Here is a 24,163-nt window from a genome sequence, read left to right as displayed (position 1 = left end):
TCGGGCGGACAGGAGTCACCGTGAGAGTGGCAAGAGAAAAGGTGGGGGACTTGCTATTCTTATTAACAACAAGTGGTGTCATCCTGGACACGTTACTGTAAAAGAGCATGTGTGTAGCCCGGACCTTGAGCTGCTTGCCGTGAGTCTTCGGCCTTACTACCTGCTGAGGGAGTTTTCACAGGTGATCTTCCTGGTTGTTTACATTCCGCGACTGCAAACGCGGCGCGCGCGAGTGACGTCATCCACACCGTCGTCGTGGGCCTTCAGACATGGCACCCAGACGCATCTCGGGACTTCAACCACATCACTCTGGCTGCAACACTGCCCACTTTCAAGCAGTTTGTGGACTGTCCCACCAGGGAAAACAAGACACTGGACCTGCTGTATACTAACGTTAAGGAGGCTTACAGCTCCACTGCCCATCCTCCGCTTGGAAGATCAGACCACAACCTCATCCACCTGCAGCCGCTGTATAAGCCCCAAGTCCAGCGGCTTCCTGTGACCACCAGGACTGTGAGGAGATGGTCACAGGAGACTGATGAAGCTTTACAGGGTTGCTTTGAACTCACAGACTGGGATTTGCTCTGTAATTCACAAGGAGAGGACCTTGATGATCTCACGGACTGCATAACAGGATACATCAATTTCTATGTGGACAGCGTTGTTCCTACAGTGACTGTACGCTGGTTCCCAAATAACAAGCCGTGGGTCACCAGAGACATCAAGGTCCTGCTGAATGCGAAGAAGAGGGTCTTCAGAGAAGGGGACAGAGAGCAGATGAGGCAGGTCCAGAGGGAGCTTAAGAAGAGGATCCAACAGGGCAAAGACACCTACAGGAGGAAGCTGGAGCACAAACTCCAGCAGAACAATTTAAAGGACGTGTGGAGCGGCATGAAGAGCATCACTGGTTATAAACCATCTGGTAGCCAGACAGTAGGAGGTGGTACTGAACGTGCCAATGAGCTGAATCTGTTCTTCAACAGATTTGATGAAAGGGCTCTGGACCACCCCCCCCATGGCTCCTCCACAACCATCCACCTCCAAACCTCCAACCCTGCTGACACCTCCCCCTCAATTCCTTCCTGATTTTGCCCTACCTGTCCCCTCCCCCCGCCATCACCTCTCTCCACCCCCACCAACACACACAGCAGACAGACCTTCACTGCAGAGCAGGTGAGGAAGGAGCTGTGCAGACTCCGCCCAGGCAAGGCAGCAGGTCCCGACGGTGGCAGCCCGAGGGTCCTCAAAACATGTGCGATCCAGCTGTGTGGAGTCCTGCAGTACATCTATAACCTCAGCCTGAGTCTAGAGAAGGTCCCTGTGCTGTGGAAGACATCCTGCCTGGTACCAGTACCAAAGAAGGTGCGTCCCAGCACCTCCGAAGACTACAGACCGGTGCCGCTGACATCGCACCTGATGAAGTCCCTGGAGAGGCTGGTCCTGTCACTTCCCGGCCCCTGGTCAGCTCATCACTGGACCCGCTACAGTTTGCCTACCAGCCGAGACTAGGTGTGAAGGACGCTATCATCTTCCTGCTCAACCGTGCCTTCGCCCACCTGGACAGACCGGGAACCACATTGAGAATCTTGTTCATGGACTTCTCCAGTGCGTTCAATACCATCCGGCCTGCTCTGCTGGGACGTAAGCTGACGGTGATGCAGGTGGACCCTCCCCTGGTTTCCTGGATTACAGATTACTTGACGGGTCGACCACAGTATGTCAGACTGCAGGACGGAGTGTCTGACACTGTGGTCAGCAGCACTGGAGCTCCACAGGGAACTGTTCTTTCCCCATTTCTGTTCACCCTGTACACCTCAGACTTTCAGTTCCTCTCTGAGTCCTGCAGAAGTTTGCTGACGATTCTGCAAATGTTGGCTGTGTCAGTGAGGGAAAGGAGGAGGAATACAGGGGCGTTGTGGACTCCTTTGTCGACTAGTGTGCAGCTAATCACCTGGTTATAAACGCCACCAAGACTAAGGAGCTAGTGGTGGATTTCTGCAGGAGTAAATCTGCCCCCACACCCAACTCCATCAACGGCGTGACTGTGGATGTTGTCCAGGATTACAAATACCTTGGAGTATACCTGGACAACAAACTGGACTGGTCCAAGAACACTGAGGCTGTTTACAAGAAGGGCCAGAGTCGTCTCTATTTCCTGAGGAGGCTCCAGTCATTCAATGTATGTAACACCATGCTGAGGATGTTCTATCAGTCGGTGGTAGCCAGTGCCATCTTCTTTGCTGTTGTGTGCTGGGGCAGCAGACTGAGGGCAGAGCGCCAAGAGGATCGGTAAGATCATCAGTAAGGCTGGCTCCGTCCTGGGGGTCGAACTGGACTCTTTGGTGGCGGTGTCTGAGAGGCGGATGCTGTCTAAACTGCACAGCATCCTGGACAACAACTCTCACCCTCTCCACCATCTGCTGACTTCCAGCAGAAGCACCTTCAGCCACAGACTCATTCTCCCCCGGTGTAATACTGAACGCCGGAAGAAGTCTTTTCTTCCGGCGGCCATCAAACTTTATAATTCATCTCCCCCTGGTCAGGTAAGAAACAGTGGAGACACTGTATCCTGAAAAATGTCACTTTGTCACTTTATATCATCACTGCACCACTTTATTCAGTTGTACTGTCACTTACTTCAGTAAGAAATGCTGCTACACTTACACTGTCACTTTATACCACCACTACTTCACTTTATTTTGTGGTACTGTAACTATCTGCTGCTACACTTACTGTGCTTTAGGACATGCTGCTACATTTCACTGTGGTTTACTGTAACTCACTGTAACTTACTTCAGTAAGAAAGGCTGCTACACTTCACTGTACTTTACTTTAACTAACTTACTTCAGTATGAAATGCTGCTACACTCCACTGTGCCATACTGTCACTTAGTTCTGTAGGAAATGCTGCTACATTTTTAACACTTATAACTTATCGCTCCTTCTCACTTATTTAGTTTGTACTTATTTCATTTCAATCTGCTGCTAAACTGCACAGTGCGTATTGTTGTATATTGTATTTACCTACGCTTAACCACAATGTCTGTTGCACTCTGTCACACTGCCGGGGGATAATACTTTTCCTGATAGTCTGACCTTCTCTCCTCTCTGTCTGTATCATTCATGTCTCATCAATGCATGTTACTAATTCAACTAACTAACTTCTTCCCCGGAGTTGTTTGTGCTTTGTCGTCTCGCAGGTCTCTGCTGATCGTGGTGGTGCCTGCTGCCGTGGTCCTGCATGACGCTTCCTTCTACTATTATAGCTATTAGTCATATATACTATCACTAGCAGGGGTGAGGTGGCCTGCACCGGCCCACAACGGGCTCAACCCATCCCCTCCACCAGGGCAGGGGGGTGCCTCTCCGTGTGTGTGTGTGTGTGTGTGTGCGTGTGTGTGAAACTCGCGGTGCAGAACGTGATATGACGTCACCGCCCCACTGAGGAGGAACTATGCAGAACTCGGCTCAAATGTTTTGCTTATTCGCAACAATGTCTAAGCTTGAGCTAACCGTTTTCCTGTCAACTCACCTGCATCACTAGTTTACGCATGCTTGTTTCAGAATAAATCCGTGATTTTTGACCATTTTGACTATACCTACTCTGTAAAGTGTCCTGAGATAACTTTCGTTATTATTTGGCACTATAAATAAAATTTAATTCAATTGAATTGAATTAAGGCAACATCTCAAGACATCAGCCAGGAAGTTAAAACTTGGCCACAAATGGGTCTTCCAAATGGACAATGACCCTAAGCACACTGCCAAAATAGTTCAAAAGTGGCTTGAGGACAACAAAATCAATGTCTTGGAGTGGCCATCACAAAGCCCTGATCTGAATCCTAGAATTCCAGCAGAGTACTGTCAGAAGCTTGTGGAAGGTTACCCAAAACGTTTGACCCAAGTTATGCAGTTCGAGGGGAATGCTACTAAATACTAAGGAAATGTATGTAAACTTTTGACCTTGAAGAAAGTAATAAAAAATTATACAAAATATACTCTCTCTCATTATTGTGGCATTTAGCAAAAAGAAAATAATTTTGATAATTCCTAACTGACCTGAAACAGGAGCGGTTTAGTCTGGCTTAACTTCAGACAGTCTTTTTGCACTGTGTATGTAAACTTCTGGTTTCAACTGTATATATATATATATATATATATATATATATATATATATATATATATATATATATATTGCACATGATTTAGTTTACACATTCTGAATGGAGGGGTGTCCCCCCCAATTTCTGAAAAACATGAATTCTACCCCCAATAAAAATACCCTAAATTATTAAAAATTGAACCAACATCTAAACAGAAATGATTGAAATGGCGAAACAAATGTTTTAAAAACATATTTCTGACTCCACATTCCATCTATGCTCTCCTCCACAGTTATGCAAATTAATGGGTAGACCCTTAAAATGATGACTCACTAATATAACAGTTCAGTAAAATGATGATGTACTAATATAACAGTTCAGTAAAATGATGATTTACTAATATAACATTTCAGTAAAATGATGATTTACTAATATAAGAGTTCAGTAAAATGATCAGTAATGAATATAACAGTTCAGTAAAATGATGATTTACGAGTATATCAGTTCAGTAAAATGATGATTTACTAATATAACATTTCAGTAAAATGATGATTTACTAATATAACAGTTCAGTAAAATGAGGATTTACTAATATAAAAGTTCAGTAAAATGAGGATTTACTAATATAACAGTTAAAATGATGATTTACTAATATAACAGTTCAGTCAAATGATGATTAACTAATATAACAGTTCAGTCAAAGGATGATTTACTAATATAACAGTTTAGTAAGCAGTGATACTCTGTTGGCTGTTTAGGACAAATAAACAAGAAAGGTAAGAACAGTAAATAATTTCATGTGCAGTATGAATAATAGCCTATGGTGAGCCTCGACAACGTTGTGATGGTATGAGTTGCATACCAGCAAAGAAAAAAAATACTTCTGTGTCCTCCCCAATCCTGACAACGGATCTGCACCCCTGCGATGATGGTAAACAGAAAGGGCATGCATTACGTAATAACACATGGCGTGTGTGTGTGTGTGTGTGTGTGTGTGTGTGTGTGTGTGTGTGTGTGTGTGTGTGTGTGTGTGTGTGTGTGTATTTAATGTGTGTCCTCCCACAGTGACCTGAGACTCTCAAATTGTATGAATAAAGCATCATCTCAACATCCTTCAGTGTTAGCTGTGAAAGTAGCCTACGGTCTTCTTCGTAACAGGAGCCAAGCCTGCTGGCTGCTCTGTCTGCAGTCGTGCATGTGACGTGCATCAGACAGCAAGTCTGCAGAACAAGTCGCAGCATCAGTGTGCTGCAGTGCTGCTCCAGCTCCTGAACACACCCTGCTGCAGCCTGCAGAGCATCAACACGACACTGACAGTACAGCCGGCTGGACACCTTTACCGAGCGGACAGGAAGACACGGAGCTGCTGGAACACGGCTGAGGTAAGATCATCTGCTCACCGCAGTGTTATGTCCCGCAGGAGGAACTGGGACAGGTGAAAGGACAGGACGAAGTGCCGTTGCATCACAATATTCTGTATGGACACAGTTCAGAAGGAGGACGAATTACTAAAAAAAAGATCCAGGAACTCTACACGTAACGGCCCGACCTGTGTTAGGGCGGCTCCTGGAGATGCGCCAAATCCCACTGCGGAACTGTTCAGACGTCCCGAAATATCCGGGACTGTCCCATTTACAAGCAGTTGTCCCCAGTCATGTCAGGGGCACCTCATGTCCTACATGAGTTATGGCTGTTGTAGATTTGATTGCGTATCGAGGAGACCTGGGATAGTTGCAACATTTTTGACATTTCTGTCTGTATCTCGGAGTTCTTTTAAGCCAGTGCATTCTAAATGTGACATAAACAAGAGTTATGAAGATGTGTCTGCTATTAAGTGGTGTAGCCTAGTAGAGTGTGTTCATGTTATTTGGGGGGTATTTTGCTGATAACGATAATTGACGACATTTTGTCCCTCATAAATGTGTTTGTAAAAGCATCAAAGGCCTATTGTACCAGATGATTAGATGTGAATGATCATATTGACAAAAAACAGGTCTTATTTATTAACTTAAAACTGAGTTATTGTAAGTACTATCCAAAAACGCTGAACTCACCAGTGCAAGTATTGAGATCAAAGAAGTATACGGAAACATGTCAAAGTGGCTTATAGGATTGATATCATAAATATTGAACAACCAACAAAATCATGAGAGCATTTTAATTTAAAGGTATAATATGTAGAATGAGCAGAACATCGCCATTTAGTGTCTCAAGATCGTGGATGCAACAACCAAAAATAATTCCACCCGTTGGGTTGCCAGGTTCGTTGCCGAGGAGACAGGAGGGCGGAGTCTGTTTGAGCCTGTTTGAACTCATCCCCTCCGGCAAATCACACCATAAAAACAAGTATTAGGGGAGTTTGGCTGACAGTTAGCGTTAGCGTTAGCCGTTCCAGCTAAGTAAAGATGAAAGTGATGTTAGCGATCAAGGAGAAACATAGCCATTTGGGCGTGCGTTTTAATGGCATTTCTCTCTTGGGCGTGCGTTTTAATGGCATTTCTCTCCTTTCTCTCAGTCCATTTCACCCAGTGCAATGGAGTTGCAATACTTTCATTTTGTACCCCTCAAAATGCCCCGCTGGTGTATTCTTTTTTTTTAAATATATAGATTTTAATGAAAATTCTACATATTCAGCCTAAAATGAATGTAAACAATGCTCATCATATTTGAACTACAAGGAATGAACATTAGAATGTGGAGAGGCATTTAACTGCTGTTCTCTAAGGCACTGGTTCTCAAACTGTGGTACTTGTACCGCTGGTGGTACTCAAGCTCTCTCTGGTGGTGCACAAAAGAATCTCCAAAATAAAAAAAAGGAAACATTAATTACTCAATTAATATAATACTTAAACTTTTAGGATCCTTGAAATGTAATTTTGAAGTTTAGCATTTCCCGTCATATTTTTGTTTCTGGAAAGTTTCCAGGAATTTACCAAAAATGTACTGCCCCTTTGCAACCCCAGTGTGATAGGTTGCCTATAGTGTCTCAACCACATTTTAAGAATGCAAGGTAACTGGAAGGTAGGAAATCAATGGCACCTCTTGGTATGTTTGATGAAATAGTTCAGGCATGTTAAGAGAGCCGAATTACAAGCTATACTGTGATGGAAGAGAGTAATGATTGGTTTGAAAACACTGACATGTCAGTTCTGATGCTACACCTTCATACAACAATAAATAACCTGATTAGGAATAAACCTTCCTGTCTGTAAGTTAATTGTGTCTTAGTGGTGGGACTTAATAGAGCCTGATATTTTCTGAGGTGGTACGTCATGTACAAAGTTTGAGAACCACTGCTCCAAGGTGTTTTCTTGTCGCGGTCGACTGCTGACTGTCAAATGTTCTTCAAATGGGTCGACTGTGGCTCAGTGGCAGAGGGGCAGTTTCCCCCACCTCCCCTGGTCCACATGTCGAAGTGTCCTTGGGCAAGACACTGAACCCCGGATTGCTCCCCGTGCTGCGCATGGGTGTGAGGATGTGGTGTGAATGGTTAGATTAGATGGTATGTAGATGTCCACTGCCAGCAGTTTGTCACATTCACTTTCTGGTGCTGTTTGTTCACTCATTTTTAACTTCAGCCATACATGCAGCTAGATTAGCTTGGTTTGTTGTTGTGAAGCGTGAACATGGTATGTGTTCTCGATGCACACGTGCTGCAGTCAGGGCTGCCGAATTGAGATTACATTTCCAAGCCAGACACAAAACCCTGACAAAACCGCCCAAATCTTTTGGCTTATAAAAGTCCAACCTGGCAACAGCGGCAGTAGTCTTGTCTTACTAGGCTTTATCAAGCAGTGAATGCGTGGCCTCTCAAAAAGGTGTGTTTTGTTAGTTTTTTGCAAAATGAGGGACATACTTGATATTGTGATATCACACATCGTGAAAAAGAACAATTTAGATACTATCGTAGACCACATATATGGCACACCCCTGTAGCCTAGCTGTTATTTCTTTAAAACAAACAGAAAATGCATGGTTTAGTCTCAAACTCAAGGAGTCAAATGTTACAAGATAGTCTGGGTTAGTTACAGTATATTTACCTAAATGTATTCCCAAACCTTTTAACCATCCTCTCTGTTATTTTAACCAGACTCTGCCAGATGAATTGATTCTCATTGTCTCAGCATATCCAACTGGGAACTCTGGTTTGGAGTTCTTTTGGGAAGGGGCGGACATACTGGTTGCTGATTGGATAAATCATCTGTCTATCACCAACATACGGGCCAAATCAACCAATTTGATCAATAAAGCATATCACGTGCTAACAGCATTGGGGCAAAGCTCAGAAAGTAAACAACATGTGGGTAAAGGATATTTTCCGTTTGTGTAACGTGAATTTATGGAACAAAGGCCCAATTTCCGGAGCCCGATCCATATTAAACAGAAGGATCCCAGAGATTCTTGTTGCATCACACTTTGAGCTGCCTCAAAACCAACACTGATTGGTGCGGTCGCTTGGGCAACTGTCTCCAAATTTTCTCTGCCGCAAGTTACAAGACTAATCTGTGAGTAAAATACAATGGAGCTCGTACTGTTATTTAGCTATACTTATGCTCTTTGACTTAATCATTTCTTTTTCTCTATCAGCAGCAGAATGGCTCTTAATGAAAAAGACCCGATGCCTGCAGTGGGAACACTCTCCCCAGGCCAGCTGCAGTCCCACCTCAAGATGGAGCCCAAGACTCTAGGGGTGAGCAGGAGCATTCCGAGTTTGTAAACTAAATCATGTGTAATATCAGATGTCTACTATAATAATAATTATAGTAATTAATAATATTAATAATGTTTTCAAGGAGTCTAACCCAGAAAAAAGAGGAAGTATTGGCTTGGTTTTTCGAAATCTGATTTAAAGAGCTATTCCAGTGCATTTTCCCAAAAGAGAGCTTTGTTACTATTTGCCGTATTTTGAATGCATCTGTAAGACTCAATATGCTGATCACCTCTTCCTGTTCTTTACCCGCCCGCCTCAGGCAATCCAGATCGTTATTGGGGCTTTGATTCTCTGTCTGAGTGCCTCGGTGCTCCAGATCCATGAAGTCCACTTTACGGGGGATGTGGCCCTATTCCTGATTGTGGTCATACAGGTCAGTTAGAGGCCACTGAATGGAACATTTTGGTATATAAAGTATGGGCTTCAATGGACTTCAGTATCCAAATGCTTTGTCAAAGTAAGCTTTAATGTAAACCCCCCCCCCCCCCCCCCCCCCCCAGGTGACCTTGTCGGGTTCAGTGTTGGTCCACAGTGGGAGGAAACCTACTCTGTTCTGGGTGAGTATACTGAAACATATCACTGTTGTACACACACAATCAGCTAGACTCGACTCATTCAGTCATAATCTAATCATCCACCCTACAACACACTATAACACATAGGCCTCTAGCTTCTCACACACTTGGTAAGCCGGCAGTAATAGTGGTGTGTGTGTGTGTGTGTGTATGTGTGTGTGTGTGTGTGTCTGTGTCCTGAATATCCCACTTACTCTTCCTCCTAACCTGGATGTCAGACCCTAACATATTATACTGATGCCCTACACTAAAGTGATCATGAATTTACTGTTTAGTAGCTACAACAACAGCTAGCAACTAAATGATATGATAAGGTACAAATACAAGACTGCACTATCATTTACTGTAAGAATATTTTAACAGTTTTTACGGGTGTGAACAGTAACAAAATAGCTGCAAATACAAATCAATGTAATATATTCTAAAAGCATACGTTTACACAGGGTCACTGATTGATCATTTTATTTTGATTAGATAAGTAGTACCATAGAATCAGACTAGAATAACCATGGCTGATAGTAAGAGGTGCAAACAACAACAGCTTTTACTTCTTGCAACTGGTGCATGAAAGGAAGGACATTATTAGAGACAGATAACTTTAAATCAATTAAATATTATAATATATATATATATATATATATATATATATATATATATATATATATATATATATATAACTTAAATATTAACTTTGTTTTAATTTGGACCACCACCTGACGCACTCAGGCTGAGCATCGCCCAAATGGTTTTACTGCATTCTCTTATCAAAGTCACTTTCATTTACTAATTGGATTTGTAAATGCACATGTACAAATATGGAATTTCACTCGTAGATTCTTAGAATTGTTTAGATTAATTGGTGGCTTTGATGAGAGCATAGCATGTCTTCAGTTCCTCCACATAAACTTAAAGTCAAATTCTGGCGTAAAGTCATTCCAGGGTCTTTTTCGGCAAATATCGAGACAATTTTTGTCGTGTATAAACTATTAACGGAGAAATCCCGGAGAGTCGCTAACAGCCGGTCGTGGCTAACACTGATTAGCTCGGGGTAGCACGGTGAAGGCATTAAAACAGCTTTTTTAACCACTAATACTGCTCAAAATAACACCAAACCTCTGCAATAGCATGATAAGAGTCCTTGCACAGAAAAAGAAGCACCAACTATGTAGTTAGTGAACCCGGAGTTTATTGAAAGTGTTTGTGAAAGACTTACCTACTGGCCTCGATACCAGCTCCTCTCATAGTAAAGTCCATTCAAGTGGATTACCAAAGTTAATCCAAAAGGAAGGAGCCCAATGGTGCTTCGTTTTCTGTGTAGGGACTCTTCTCATGCTGCTGCAGGGGTTTGCTGTTATTTTGAGCAGTATTAGTGGTTAAAAAAGACGTTTGAAAGCCTTCAACGTACTGCCCCGAGCTAATCAGTGTTAGCCACGTCCGGCTGTTAGCTACTCTACCAGAAAACTGTCTCGATGGCTTATTTGATGTGTGCAAGTGTCGACAAAGACCATTGGATGATTTTACACCGGAATTTGACTTTAACTATGAACTGTACCATCCTGTCTGTTTTGATAGACATTCTGGCCGTGAGTCCATGTTAGTCCATGTAGCTATGAAAAACATCAGTATTTCACGTATTGATGAACAGTTTGTGAGAGCGGTGTGGAGTCAATCCAAGCCCGCTTTTTCCCAGTATTTCAAGCTACTTTAAGTCAATCTTAAATAATAAACAAAGACCAGTGGAGGCCTTTTCACAGGCAAATGTGCATGTAGGCATGATGCAGTACCGAAACAATGTGCTTTTATGTGCTGACTGTAGGTTTTGTGTGATTACCTTATTGTACATGAGCACTTCTGTTATCATTGGCAGGTAAAATGTGTCCTGGTGCTGCACCTCATCAGTGCTGCATTTGCCACTGCTGCTCTGGGTCTGATGTCCAAACACCTACCCTACCGCCAGGACTCGTACCACTGTGAACACTGCCGAAGACTAGAGCTACATGCCGTGGTATCATACACACAGAGGCCAGAGCATCATATGAATTGTTAAGGTTTTAATGATCATAAAATAATCTGTGGCAAAAGAGCCACTACTGTAACAAAGCTTTTCTGACAATCCACAGCACATGGCTGAATTACATCTGCAAGATGAGCTTAGATGAACATTGTTATTGAAATGAATTAGCCGGTGGTCTGTCTGTTCTCTGTATTCTTTATCTTTGGAAGATGCGAGTCTTGCCTGGTGCAAGACTGAAACAATGTTTGCAGGACACAAATATATTCCCTAACAAAGGAAAATGTCAATGGAGGGGAACATCTCTTTCCATCTCTCTCCATATTGCTCTGCTACTACAACCATGACTATGAGGCGATGGTCGACCAACAAAAGGCGAAGTACAGTTTTATATCGCGCTGTAACTAGTTGCCTAAAGTCTCATTTGATTGTATTAATTTAAGTGCAGGATGAGTCATCCAACATTTGAAATTGTTTTATTTGGTTATACAGAACGAGAAATGACAAGCAATTTTAATGTTAAAAATACTCTAATGTTGTTTTTTACATATATTTGCAATATATTAATACAAATAAACAATTAGCACATGAAAACAGATTAAAACTTGGACGACGAAACAATAGGCGACCACTCATTTAAAACAACAATGGCAGTTCCTAAAGAGCTTAGCTTAGATGCTGGCGTTCAAATCAGACAGTCAGTGCCTGAATTTCCCTGTTCATGAAGAAAGTATAAAATGTAAAATATCAACTCCCAAACCCACAATTGTTTATGTTTTGTCGATGTCAAGGCACCATGATATGTCACCGCAAAGTGCTGTCCCATTCCTATACCATACCCCACTTTCTAGGTGATGTCAGTTGAGTCCCTGAGGTTTCAGGGTTTATGGAGGACATTAGGACTGGTTCATACACTAAGAGTGAAACTCTTTGCTAGGACTCCTAGTGGTAAGATGTGGTGCTTTGTGAATTTTTGAAACATTTCAACATGTTGAAGATGTCATAGACACAAAGAAAATGATAATTTACAGTTAGATTTTGTTTTGTATCCAGTTGATCTTTCACCACAATTATAGCAGTACAGAGTATTTCTAGAAAAATGCCATTAATTCAATACAATTGAATCTTATTTACAGTGCCAAATCATAACAAACGTTATCTCAGGACACTTGTAATATAGAGTAGGAAAAGACCACATTCTATGACTTATTTATGATTTACAAAAGACCCAACAATCCCTCAAGTCCAGAGTGGCAACAAAAACCTTCCCTTTAACAGGCAGGAACGCCGAACAGACCCAGCTCTCTGGACGACGGACATCTGTCTTGAGCAGTAGGGAAGGAAGAAAAGGAGAGAGAAAAGACAGACAGATGGACAGAGAGAGACAAAGGCTGACACAAAGACAGAGAGACCAGAGATGCAAGCAACTATAAAAGTAACAGTAAATATAATAATATCTATAGTAATGTGAATATGACTTATACGTTATGGCAGACAAAATAGGAGAATAGCAGAAACAAGTACAGCTAAGGTGATAGAATATGACAATGATAATTATTATGGTGATAAATATGATCAATAATGAGTAGTGGTAATAACAGCTGTGATTCAATGAGATATATTACTGATGATGTTTTTATTGCAACAAATTTTATAATTTATCAAACTAATGATAGGATATATGAGAAATAGTAATAATAGCAGCAGGAAGCATCATGCACCACCACGATCAGCAGAGACATGCAAGACTACAAAGCACAAAGAACACCGGGGAAGAAGTTAAATTTGTAACATGCATGAGACATGAATGATACAGACGGAGAGGATAGAAGCTCAGAGCATCAGGAACAGTAGTATCCCCTGAGAGACTAGGTCTATAGCAGCATAATGAAGGGCTTGTCAGCCCTAACTATAAGCTTTATCAAAGAGTAAAGTTTTAAGTTTACTCTTAAATATGGGGATGGTGTCAGCCTCCAGAACAACACTTGGGAGTTGGTTCAACAGGAGAGGAGCTCGGTAGCGGAAGGCTCTGCCCCCCATTTTACTTTTGGAGACTCTAGGAACGACAAGTAGCCCTGCATTCTCAGAGTGCAATGATCTAGTTGGGTAATATGGTACTATGAACTCTTTAAGATACGACGGAGCCTGACCAATAAGAGCTTTGTAGGTAAGGAGAAGGATTTTAAATTGTATTCTAGATTTAACAGGTAGCCAGTGCAAAGAGGATAGTACAGGAGAAATATATTCTCTTTACAGATTTCACAGAAAAACAGATATAACAGTCTTTAATTGAATCAAGTACCACATGCATGGATATTTTTGTCGTGCAGAAGAGGAGGTAGAATCAGTTTGTAGCATCCACAGAGCCATCATTGATGCCTCAGCAGAATCACATGATTTCATAATTGACACTACATGTTGTGAAAAAGCAGACTCCTTGTTTCTCTGTTTTTACTGTCCACTGCAGCAACATTGTTTCAGGAAATGCACCGGGCTGATCGAGCAAAAGTGTAAAGTAAGTGATTGACTACTGTTACAACACAATACTTTGGTCAGATAGCTTATGCTGTCTTGTCTGCATGTAGTGATAGACAAAATGTCCTGAGTGTTTTACATTTCTGTTTTGATAGAATAATCAGTGTCAGAGCAAGAAATACTTTGTTTCAATTGACATACTCTTCCTGTCTTCTCACCTTCTGCTCTTGGATTTCTCTGGCTAGCTGTTGATTGATGGGATCCTGGGGACCCTGGTCATCTTCCTGGTGCTGGAGTTGTTGATCTGCATCACTGCCATGCTGTTTGGACTCAGTGTCCTTGCTGCTGGTGGAACCCAGGTGAGCTCTGATACCCAAATAATGCAGTGCTAAAGCAATGAAATCATATAGTGGTAAATAGCGCAGTTCAGCAGATGTTTAGGTGACCCAGGTGATGCCAAAACCAGATGTGCTAAATTGCCCAGTAGGAGCTAAAATGCATGCTAAAGATGTACTAAAGTGGCCAAATCGCGTGCTAAAGTGTCCTCATGGCAGCCAAAACATTAGCTTAAGTGCCCTCTAGCAGCCAAAACATGCGCTAAAGTGCCCCCTGGGAGACAGTAGACCTTCATGGGTTCCAAAACACATCTTAAAGTGCCCTCTAGGAGGCCAAAACGAATGCTAAAGTGTCCTCATGGGGGCAAAAACACATGCTTAAGTACCCTTTAGTAGCCAAAATACTTGCTTAAGTGCCCTCTAGGAGCCAAAATGTGCTAAAGTGGCCAGTGGCCTGCTGTGTTTCACGGAGGAATGGCTGCACAGGGACATTATGGACCAGAACGTCTCTGTGAATGGCTTCCACACCATACGGGCTGACCGGGACTGCACAGAGAGCGGTAAGCGGAAAGGAGGGGGGCTTGCCGTTCTAGTAAACAGCAGATGGTGTAATCCTGGTCATATCACCGTTAAAGAACAGCTCTGTAGCCCTGATGTTGAACTGCTGGCCGTTGGACTCTATCCATACTGTCTGCCTAAAGAGATCCCACGTGCTCACCGTTGTTCTGTACATCCCTACCTCTGCAAACCCGACATCTGGAAAAGTGCTTCTACCACAACCAGACCTGTTAAAACATGGCCTGAAGGTGCTTCTGGACGGCATCTCGGGACAGGTGCTCCAGGACTGTGCAGACCAGCGGTCTGAGTTTTTTACCACCATTGTTAACCAATCACTGTCCCAGGGTGCCGTCACTCCCTGTCTCAAGTCCTCAACCGTCATTCCAATACCAAAAAAGACTTCCATCAGTTACCCAAGTCATCATAAAATGCTTCTAGAAACTGTTATGTACACACATTATTTCAAATCTCCCACCCAGGTTTCACCCTCACCAGTTTGCCTACAGAACCAACAGGTGCACAGAGGATGCTATCGCCACAGCTCTCCATGCTGCTTTGTCCCAACTGGAGCAACAGGGGAGCTATGTGCGGCTCCTATTTGTGGACTTCAGCTCAGCATTTAACATCAAACTCCCCAACAGCCTTGGATCAAGGACTTCCTGTCGGACCGCTCCCAGAGGGTGAAGGTAGGCCCCCACATCTGCACAGCCCTTAGCCTAAACATCGGCTCGCCTCAGGGCTGTGTCCTGAGCCCCTTATTCTACACCCACTACACGCATTGACTGCACCCCCGCACACTCCAGCAACGCCATCATCAAGTTTGCTGATGATACCACAGTTGTAGGGCTCATCTCTGGGGAAGTTGAGTTGGCTAACCCGGACGAGGTGGAGCAGCTGTCAATGTGGTGTTCAGTCAATAACCTTGTACTGAACACCTCCAAGACCAAGGAGCTGGTCATAGACTTCAGGAGGAAAGCCAAAACAGACACTCAACCCCTATTCAACAGGGGGAAAACAGGTGGAAAGGGTAAGGGATACTGGAGGACTTAACTTGGAACATTAACACCACAACCACAATCAAGAAAGCACAACAGAGACTGTACTTCCTGAGAATTCTCAGGAATAACAATCGGACTCCAAAAGGTTGTTAACACAGCCCAAAAGATCGTTGTTTGCTCACTCCCCACCCTGGAAGAACTGTACAGCTCTCGCTATCTTAGTAGGGCTAAAAACATCCTAAGGGATTCGTCCCATCCAGGTCACCAACACTTTGAATTATTGCCCAATGGCAGACGTTTCAGGTCTCTAAATGTTCGGACTAATAGACTTGAGGACAGTTTTTTTTCAGACTGGTGGCCCTGATGTCCCACATCATTAAGACCATGGAGAGACTCGTCCTGGAGCAGCTAAGGCCTATGGTCAGGCCCTTCACAGATCCACTACAGTTCGCTTACCAGCCCCGCCTGGGAGTTGAGGACTGCATCCTCTACTTGCTGAAAAGAGTTCAGAGGTACAGTCTTTTGGACAAACCTGCGAGCACTGTGAGAGTCCTTTTCTTTGACTTCTCCAGTGCATTCAACACCATCCGTCCGGCTCTACTGGATGAGAAGATGGCTGTGATGCAGGTGGAGGCCCCATTGTGTCCTGGATTGTGGATTACCTGATGGGCAGACCACAGTATGTACGTCTACAGAACTGTGAGTCTGACAGGGTGGTCAGCAACACTGGGGCCCCAAAGGGGACTGTCCTCTCTCCCTTTCTCGTCAGCCTCTTCACCTCAGACTTCAACTACTACACTGAGTCCTGCCACCTTCAGAAGTTTTCTGATGACTGTGCAATAGTTGGCTGCATCGAAAAGGGGGATGAAAGTCAATACAGGACTGTTGTGGGCAACTTTGTCACTTGGAGTGAGCTGAATCATCTGCAGCGCAATGTGACTAAAACAAAGGATCTTGTAGTGGATCAAAAGAGGGTGAAAACACCAGTGAGCCCTTTTTCCATCCATGGGGTCCCTGTGGACACTGTAGAGGAGTATAAGTAACTGGGGGTGTACTTCAATAATAAGTTGAACTGGACTAGAAAAGCAGAGGCTGTCTACAAAAAAGGCCAAAGTCGCCTCTTTTTCCTGAGGAGGCTGAGGTCCTCTAACATCTACCGGACGATACTGAGGATGTATTACGAGTCTGTTGTGGCCAGACTGGAAAAAAATTATCAGGAGGACTGGTGATGTAGTGGGGGAGGAGCTGGATACCCTGACGGCCGCGGCAGAGAGGAGCATGCCCTCCAGTCTATCTTGGACAATGTCTCCCACCCTCACTATGACATAATGGCCCAGCAGAGGAGCACCTTCAGCAGAAGACTCCTCGCACCTAAATGCTCCACAGAGCGCCACAGGAAATCTTTCCTGCCTGTGGTCATTAAACTATACAACACGGAGGGTTTTATAAATGCATCCTATTCATCTGAGCTGAGGTAGAAAAATACCCTCATGGCCTGTCTGCCCCATGACATCTTGGCACCCTCTGCTGACTACTTTAATGTCTGTTCTGGCATTATTATTAATACTATTTCTATGTTTTATTCTTTACTATTATTCTCATGTGACTTTAAGGGGTCAAACACTGTTTGATTAGGGGGGAAGCTCAGTTTAGTGGTTAGTTCGAGCTAGAGAGCTCAGAATGTGTTTTTTCTATGGGAGTAGCCCTCAGATTGGTCACATTGTTACTGTCCTGTTAAATGTCCTGTATGTTGTTTTTGTTCTACTTCATGGGCGTTTGGGCCTTTTTTTTGTTTTGTTTTTTTGTTTTGTTTTTTGTTTTTTTTACCCTCCCTCCCCACTCTCTTCCTCCACTACTACAGATTACTTTAAGGTCATGCAGTGTCATTCTTACTTATTGTTATGGTTCCTATGGCTAATGCTGTAAAGACAGGTACTGGAGTGCGTCTGATCTCCTGGAATACTAAGGGAATGAACAAAGTGATCAAAATAGGTAAGGTCCAGTCCACTGACACAGTTGCAGCAACTTCAGGGGGATGTGATGTTTCTGCAGGAAACACATCTCAAAAGAGCCGACACCTCACATATTAAGAGGGTGTCGATGAGCCACCTATTCCACCTTCCAGCAGACAAGGGTAGATGCACAGTTATTCTCAATACAACTGATTATCAGGCAAAGATCTCTGCACTACTCAGTGACTCTAACACTTATGAAACTCTGAAACGAGACCCTACCAGCGACTTAACCAAAAAGAAGGTTAAAGAGTGTCTACAGCAACTACAAAAAGAAGGAGTCATTAGCAAACCACAGTATTACAGGCTTTACCCCCAGGAGTCAACCCCCTGATTATATGGACTCCCAAAAATCCATAAAGAAGGGGCCCCGCTCAGGCCCATTGTCAGCAGCATAAACTCGGTCACTTACAACATTGCTAAGCATGTTGCCATATTCTGGCACCACTGGTGGGCAACACCCCACGCCACATCCAAAACTCCATAGAATTTGTGAACAATGTCGGAGACCTAAAAATGGATCCAGATGAAACCATGGTGTCCTACGACGTGACTTCTTTGTTCACCTGTATTCCAACCATGGAGGCTTTGGCCACAGTAAGAGAGCGGCTCACGCAGGACAACTCCTTCTGGAGTTGTGCCTGAATACCACATATTTCCAGTTTATTGGCATTTTTTACAGACAGAAACATGGCTGTGCCATGGGTTCACCAGTATCCCCTATTGTGGCAAATCTGTACATGGAGGAGGTAGAGGACAAGGCTTTGAACTCCTTCAAAGGAGTAACCCCCAGTCATTGGTTCAGATATGTGGACGACACATGGGTTAAAATCAAATCCAAAGAGGTGCAAACTTTTTCTGAACATATAAACTCTGTGGACAGAAAAATCAAGTTCACCAGAGAAGATGTCAAGGACAATAGTTTGCCTTTCTTAGACTGTGATGTCCATATGGACTACGACAGGAGCCCCCACATTGGGGTATACAGAAAACCCACACACAGATCAATATCTACTGTTTGACTCTCACCACCCTTTGGAACCCAAGCTTGGAGTTATCAGAACACTGCAGCATAGAGCTGATAACGTAGCCACCAGCTCACAGGCCCAGGGGTAAGAACGCAAGCACCTGAGAGGCGCCCTCACAACTTGTGGCTACCCCAGCTGGACCTTTGTGAAAACGGCAGCTGCTTCCAGAAAGAAAACAAAAGTGGTTGAGAAAGAAAAAGAAAACAAGAGAAACAGCGTAGTCATTCCGTATGTGGCTGGGGTATCAGAGAAACTCAGGAGGATCTTCAACAAACACTGCATCCCTGTGTATTTCAAACCCGGTAACACAGTCAGACAGAGACTAGTACATCCCAAGGACAGAACACCGCACACCCACAAAAGCAATCTGGTTTATGCTGTCCAATGCAACAAGGAATGCAAAGATCTTTACATTGGAGAAACAAAACAACTACTGCATAAATGCAAGGCCCAACACAGGAGAGCTAACTCCTTAGGCCTGGACTCCGCTGTCCACTTACACCTCAAGGAGAAAGGCCACTCCTTTGATGACAACAATGTCCAAATCCTGGACAGAGAGGACAGAGGGTTTGAAAGAGGAGTAAAAGAAGCCATCTATGTAAAAGTAGAGAAACCATCGCTAAACAGAGGAGGAGGTCTGAGACACCACTTATCTCCAATTTACAATGCTGCCCTTTCATCCCTTCGCAGGAGATCAAACAATCTAAACTCAAAGAACAACTGTTCACAGAAGGCCTCCTGTGACTCCAACGACCGTCGTTTAGACTCAATAGAGCACTAACGAAGTCGAAACCAACTTCCCACCAACGACTGCCACTCTAATGACAGTCGTTGGCACTTGGAGCACAAAGGGTTTTAGTGACATCATCGGCCTTGTGAGAGGTTAAATACCTGGATCTCACATCAGCTAGTTGGACCAGTCCCAGCCTGGTCAGATGCGTACATGAAGTGATGAAGCCTCTTGGATGAGAGGTGAAACGTCTTCAGTTGCTTTTGACTGAAATTGCTTTGAGGACACCTATTCCACTCAAAATGTACAGATAAAGTTAGAGGGGCAGCTATCTCCATTCATAAAATAGTCCTGTTTGAGCCAACAAATGTAATCCTAGATACTGAAGGCCGCTATGTCATAGTCTCTTGCACACTCCAGAACACACCAGTGGTCTTAGTTTCGGTTTATGCACCCACCTGGGACAATGAACAGTTTTTTACAAGGCTATTCTCCAAAATCCCAAACGCTGAGACTTCAACTTGGTGCAGGATGTGACTCTTGACAAATCTTCTCCTACACAGGTTAGGCTATCCAAATCAGCACACACAGTAAAAAAAAATATGCATCACAGTTGGGCATTTCTGATCCCTGGAGGTTTAGAAACCCCCATGGGAAAGCTTTCTCCTTTTTTTCCCATGTACTCCACACATTCTCCCGAATTGATTTCTTCTCAATCGATAACAACCTCCTCGACTGCGTGAATGCATGTGAATATCATCCAAAAGTCACTTCTGACCACGTTCCTACCACAGTTGACATTAGTTTTCCACGAGATACAATTCCACGTTCACCGTGGCGGTTCAGCTCACACTTATTGTCGGATAGTAAGTTTAAAGATTTTGTTGCGACTCAAATTTCTTACATAGAGTTTAATGGCACCCCTGATGTCAGCAGCGGCACTCTATGGGAAGCACCTATAGCTACTGTATGAGGACAAGTTATATCTTATATTTCCCGAATGAGAAGGTAGGAACGGGCTAGGCTTGTGGAAATTGCGGAGGAACTAGTAAAACTCGATGGAACTTACTCCATCTCTCCATCCCCCCTCTATATAAGAAAGGGCTAGTGGAGAGACAGCTACAACAATCTGAACAAAACTTTTTTGAGCAGGGAGATAAGGCAGGGAGACTCCTGTCGCAGCAGGCCTGCGCAGCTAGTGCTTCCAGACTGAACTCTAAAATTTAGCTACCAGACGGTAGCCACACTTCTGACCCAGTGATGATCAACAAGTCTTTTTCAGATTTTTACACCGCATTTTATACTTTTGAATGCAACCCAATTACTGCAGCGACCCCCAACCCCTTAGACTGCTTAACATACCCTCAGATTTTGATTTTTACATCGCTATAGAGCTCAGTAGACCCATCGCTCTATTGGAGGTGCATGAAGCAATCAAGACTATGCAGAACAGGAAATCTCCTGCTCCCGACGGTTTTACAGTCGAGTTCTTTAAGGCATACTCAACACTATTGGCTCCCATCCTTGTGAGAATGTTTAACGACTCCTTTGATGAAGGCAGACTGCCAGCGACCTTGTATGAGGCAACTATTTCATTGCTACTGAAGAGAGACAGAGATCCTACTTCATGTGGCAGCTACAGACCGGTCTCACTTTTAAACATAGATTGTAAGATTCTTGCTAAGGTCCTCACCCTCCGCCTCCAAAGTGTGATGTCATTGATAATTTCACAAGACCAGACAGGCTTCATATTGGGGAGACATCCATTATTCAACACCAGAAGGCTGCTCAACATCATATTCTCACATGAATCGGACACTCGGAGGTCGTAGTGGCACTAGATGCGGAGAAAGCCTTCGACCGGGTAGAGTGGGGCTTCCTATTTTATATTTTGGTGAAATTTGGCTTTGATTCTAGTTTTATTGCTTGGGTTAAGCTTCTGTATACAACCCCCTCTGCATTTGTAAACACTAACGGCGTCCGTTCAGCATGTTTTCCCTCTCTAACCCTTGTTGTTCAACATAGCCATCGAGCCGTTAGCCATTTGGCTTAAATCCCAGAATGAGTTTGAAGGTATCACTCGTTTTGGCCTAGTCCACAAACTCTCCTTATATGCCGATGACCCTCTCTTATTTATTTCAAACCCCACAACCTCCTTATTCCATCCTTAATCAGTTTGGACACCTATCGGGGTATAAATTGAATATTCAAGAAAGTGAGTAATTCTTTGTCAGCAACTTGGCGAGATCACTCCCACAATCCATATTCCCCTTTAAAACAGCTGGCGAGGGGTTCAAGTATTTGGGGGTGTTTATCACTAGCTCCTTCAGTGACCTTTTTCAAAAGAACTTCCAGCCACTATTGGATAAATGCAAGTCAGACTTGTCTAGATGGGAAGGCTTCCCCCTGTCCTTTGCCGGCAGGGTTAATCTTAACATTGTCATTTTACCAATGTTTCTGTACCTTTTTCAACACCTCCCAATTTGTCTTAACAAATCATTCTTCACTAACCTGGACCAACAACTTAATGCCTTTATCTGGCAAAATAAACCAGCTCGTATCAAAAAATATATTCTTCAACTCCCTAAACCTGAAGGTGGACTAGCACTCCCTAGTTTCCGCCACTACTTCTGGGCTTGCAACATTAATAACCTTTTATATTGGCTCCCCGGTGAAGTGGCAGACGCCTGCCTGCCATGGGCTCATACTGAGATAGCATCTTCCTCCTGCTCTTTGCACTTAACAATTTGCTCACAGCTCCCCATAACTGCCCACAAGGTCTCATCCAATCCGGTTGTCGTTAATTCCATTAAAATTTAGATCCAGTTCAGGAAGCAGTACGGCTTGCAAAGGGCTTCGGTCCTTGCCCCAGTTTTGAATAATCATGTGTTTCTCCCTTCCTGCACCGACCCTGCATTCCGCATATGGTCAGATAAGGGCTTCAAAACTCTTAAGGCCCTGTATGACGAAGGGGTTTTTGCGTCCTTTGCATTTATTTCAGACAAATACAGCCTGCCTAATAGCCACTTTTTCTGGTACCTTCAAATGAGACATTTTACCCAAAAGCAATTCCAACATTTCGTCCTGGACATGGAACAACGGACCAGCTCTTCACTCTCGCAAGGATCCTGGAGGGGGCCTGGGAGTATGCCCATCCAGTCTACATGTGTTTTGTGGGTCTAGAGAAGGCATATGACCGGGTCCCTCAGGAGATAATATGGGAGGTGCTGCGGGAGTATGGGGTGAGGGGGTCACTTCTGTGGGCCATCCAATCTCTGTACACCCAGAGCGAGAGCTGTGTCCGGATCCTCGGCAGTAAGTCAGATTCGTTCCTGGTGGGGTTTGGCCTCCGCCAGGGGTGCGCTTTGTCACCAATCCTGTTTGGGATTTTCATGGACAGGATATCAAGGCGTAGTCGGTGGGAAGGGGTGGCAGTTCGGTGGGCTGAGGATCTGGTCTCTGCTTTTTGCAGATGATGTGGTCAGTGACCTTCAACACTCACTGGATCGGTTTGCAGCCGAGTGTGAAACGACTGGGATGAGAATCAGCACCTCTAAATCTGAGGCAATGGCTCTCAGCAGGAAACCGGTGGATTGCTTACTCCAGGTAGGGAATGAGTCCTTACCCCAAGTGAAGCAGTTCAAGTACCTCGGGATCATGTTCACGTGTGAGGGGATAATGGAGCGTGAGTTTAGCCGGAGAATCGGAGCAGCGGGGGGTGGTGTTGCAGTCGCTCTACTGCACCGTTGTGATGAAAAGAGAGCCGAGCCGGAAGGCAAAGCTCTCGATCTACCGGTCAATCTTCGTTCCTACCCTCACCTATGGTCATGAAAGCTGGGTCATGACTGAAAGAACGAGGTACAAGCGGCCGAAATGGATTTTCTCAGGAGGGTGCCTGGAGTCTCCCTTAGAGATAGGATGAGAAGTTCAGCCATCCGTGAGGAACTCGGAGTAGAGCCGTTGCTCCTTTGCGTTGAAAGGAGCCAGTTGAGGTGTTTCGGGCATCTAGTAAGGATGCCCCCTGGGCGCCTCCTTAGGGAGGTGTTCCAGGCACGTCCAGCAGGGAGGAGGCTTCAGGGAAGACCAAGGACTAGGTGGAGAGATTATCTCCACACTGGCCTGGGAACGCCTCTGGATCCCCCAGTTAGAGCTCGTTAATGTGGCCCGGGAAAGGGAAGTTTGGGGTCCCCTGCTAAAACTGCTGCCCCCGCGACCCGACCCCGGATAAGCGGTTGAAGATGAGATGAGATGAGACACCCTAGCCACAGTGACACTTGGAACCGTTGTAGGCAGTCCCCAGCCGACCATGCACACATGTTCTGGACGTGCCCGAGGCTTGCTGAATTTCGATCCGATATATTTCAAACCCTCAAAAAGGCTTTTAACAGAGAATTTGGAACCCAATCCCCTGACTGCTCTTTTTGGGCTTCATCCATCTAAAAATCTGCCCATTACTACACAACGTGTCGTTGCCTTTACCACCCTGCTCGCCAGACATAACATTTTACTTAAATGGAAACGTGTTTCTCCACCGACTCATAATAGTTGGATCCGTGAAATTTTACAGTGGTTCCGGTTGGAGAGGTTGAAGGTTTTCACAGAGGGGATCTTTGGAGGCATTCCACAA

The 24,163-nt window shown here is 44.2% G+C and overlaps 1 protein-coding gene and 1 long non-coding RNA gene across 2 annotated transcripts in view; both read left to right on the top strand.

The window, feature by feature from the left end:
- Positions 1-5,370: 5,370 nt before the first annotated feature.
- LOC310955345 lies at positions 5,371-9,162 on the top strand. Its single transcript, XR_014593443.1, has 3 exons — positions 5,371-5,485; positions 8,691-8,793; positions 9,074-9,162. It is a non-coding gene; the product is annotated as an uncharacterized lncRNA (long non-coding RNA).
- Positions 9,163-9,171: 9 nt separating this feature from the next.
- Positions 9,172-24,163, top strand: part of LOC310955344 (uncharacterized protein) — a 28,363-nt gene continuing 13,371 nt past the window's right edge. Inside the window, exons 1-5 of the mRNA XM_083925158.1 lie at positions 9,172-9,187; positions 9,315-9,371; positions 11,257-11,394; positions 13,868-13,915; positions 14,121-14,234. Coding sequence (XP_083781284.1) covers positions 11,320-11,394; positions 13,868-13,915; positions 14,121-14,234 — 237 coding nt within the window. The 5' untranslated portion in view covers positions 9,172-9,187; positions 9,315-9,371; positions 11,257-11,319. The remainder of the gene's footprint in view (positions 9,188-9,314; positions 9,372-11,256; positions 11,395-13,867; positions 13,916-14,120; positions 14,235-24,163) is intronic.

The sequence above is a fragment of the Echiichthys vipera genome (genome assembly GCF_963691815.1).
Source record: "Echiichthys vipera genome assembly, chromosome: 13".
Lineage (NCBI taxonomy): Eukaryota > Metazoa > Chordata > Actinopteri > Perciformes > Trachinidae > Echiichthys > Echiichthys vipera.
The sequence above is the reverse complement of the archived record's forward strand: the minus strand, read 5'-3'. Positions and strand labels throughout refer to the sequence as shown.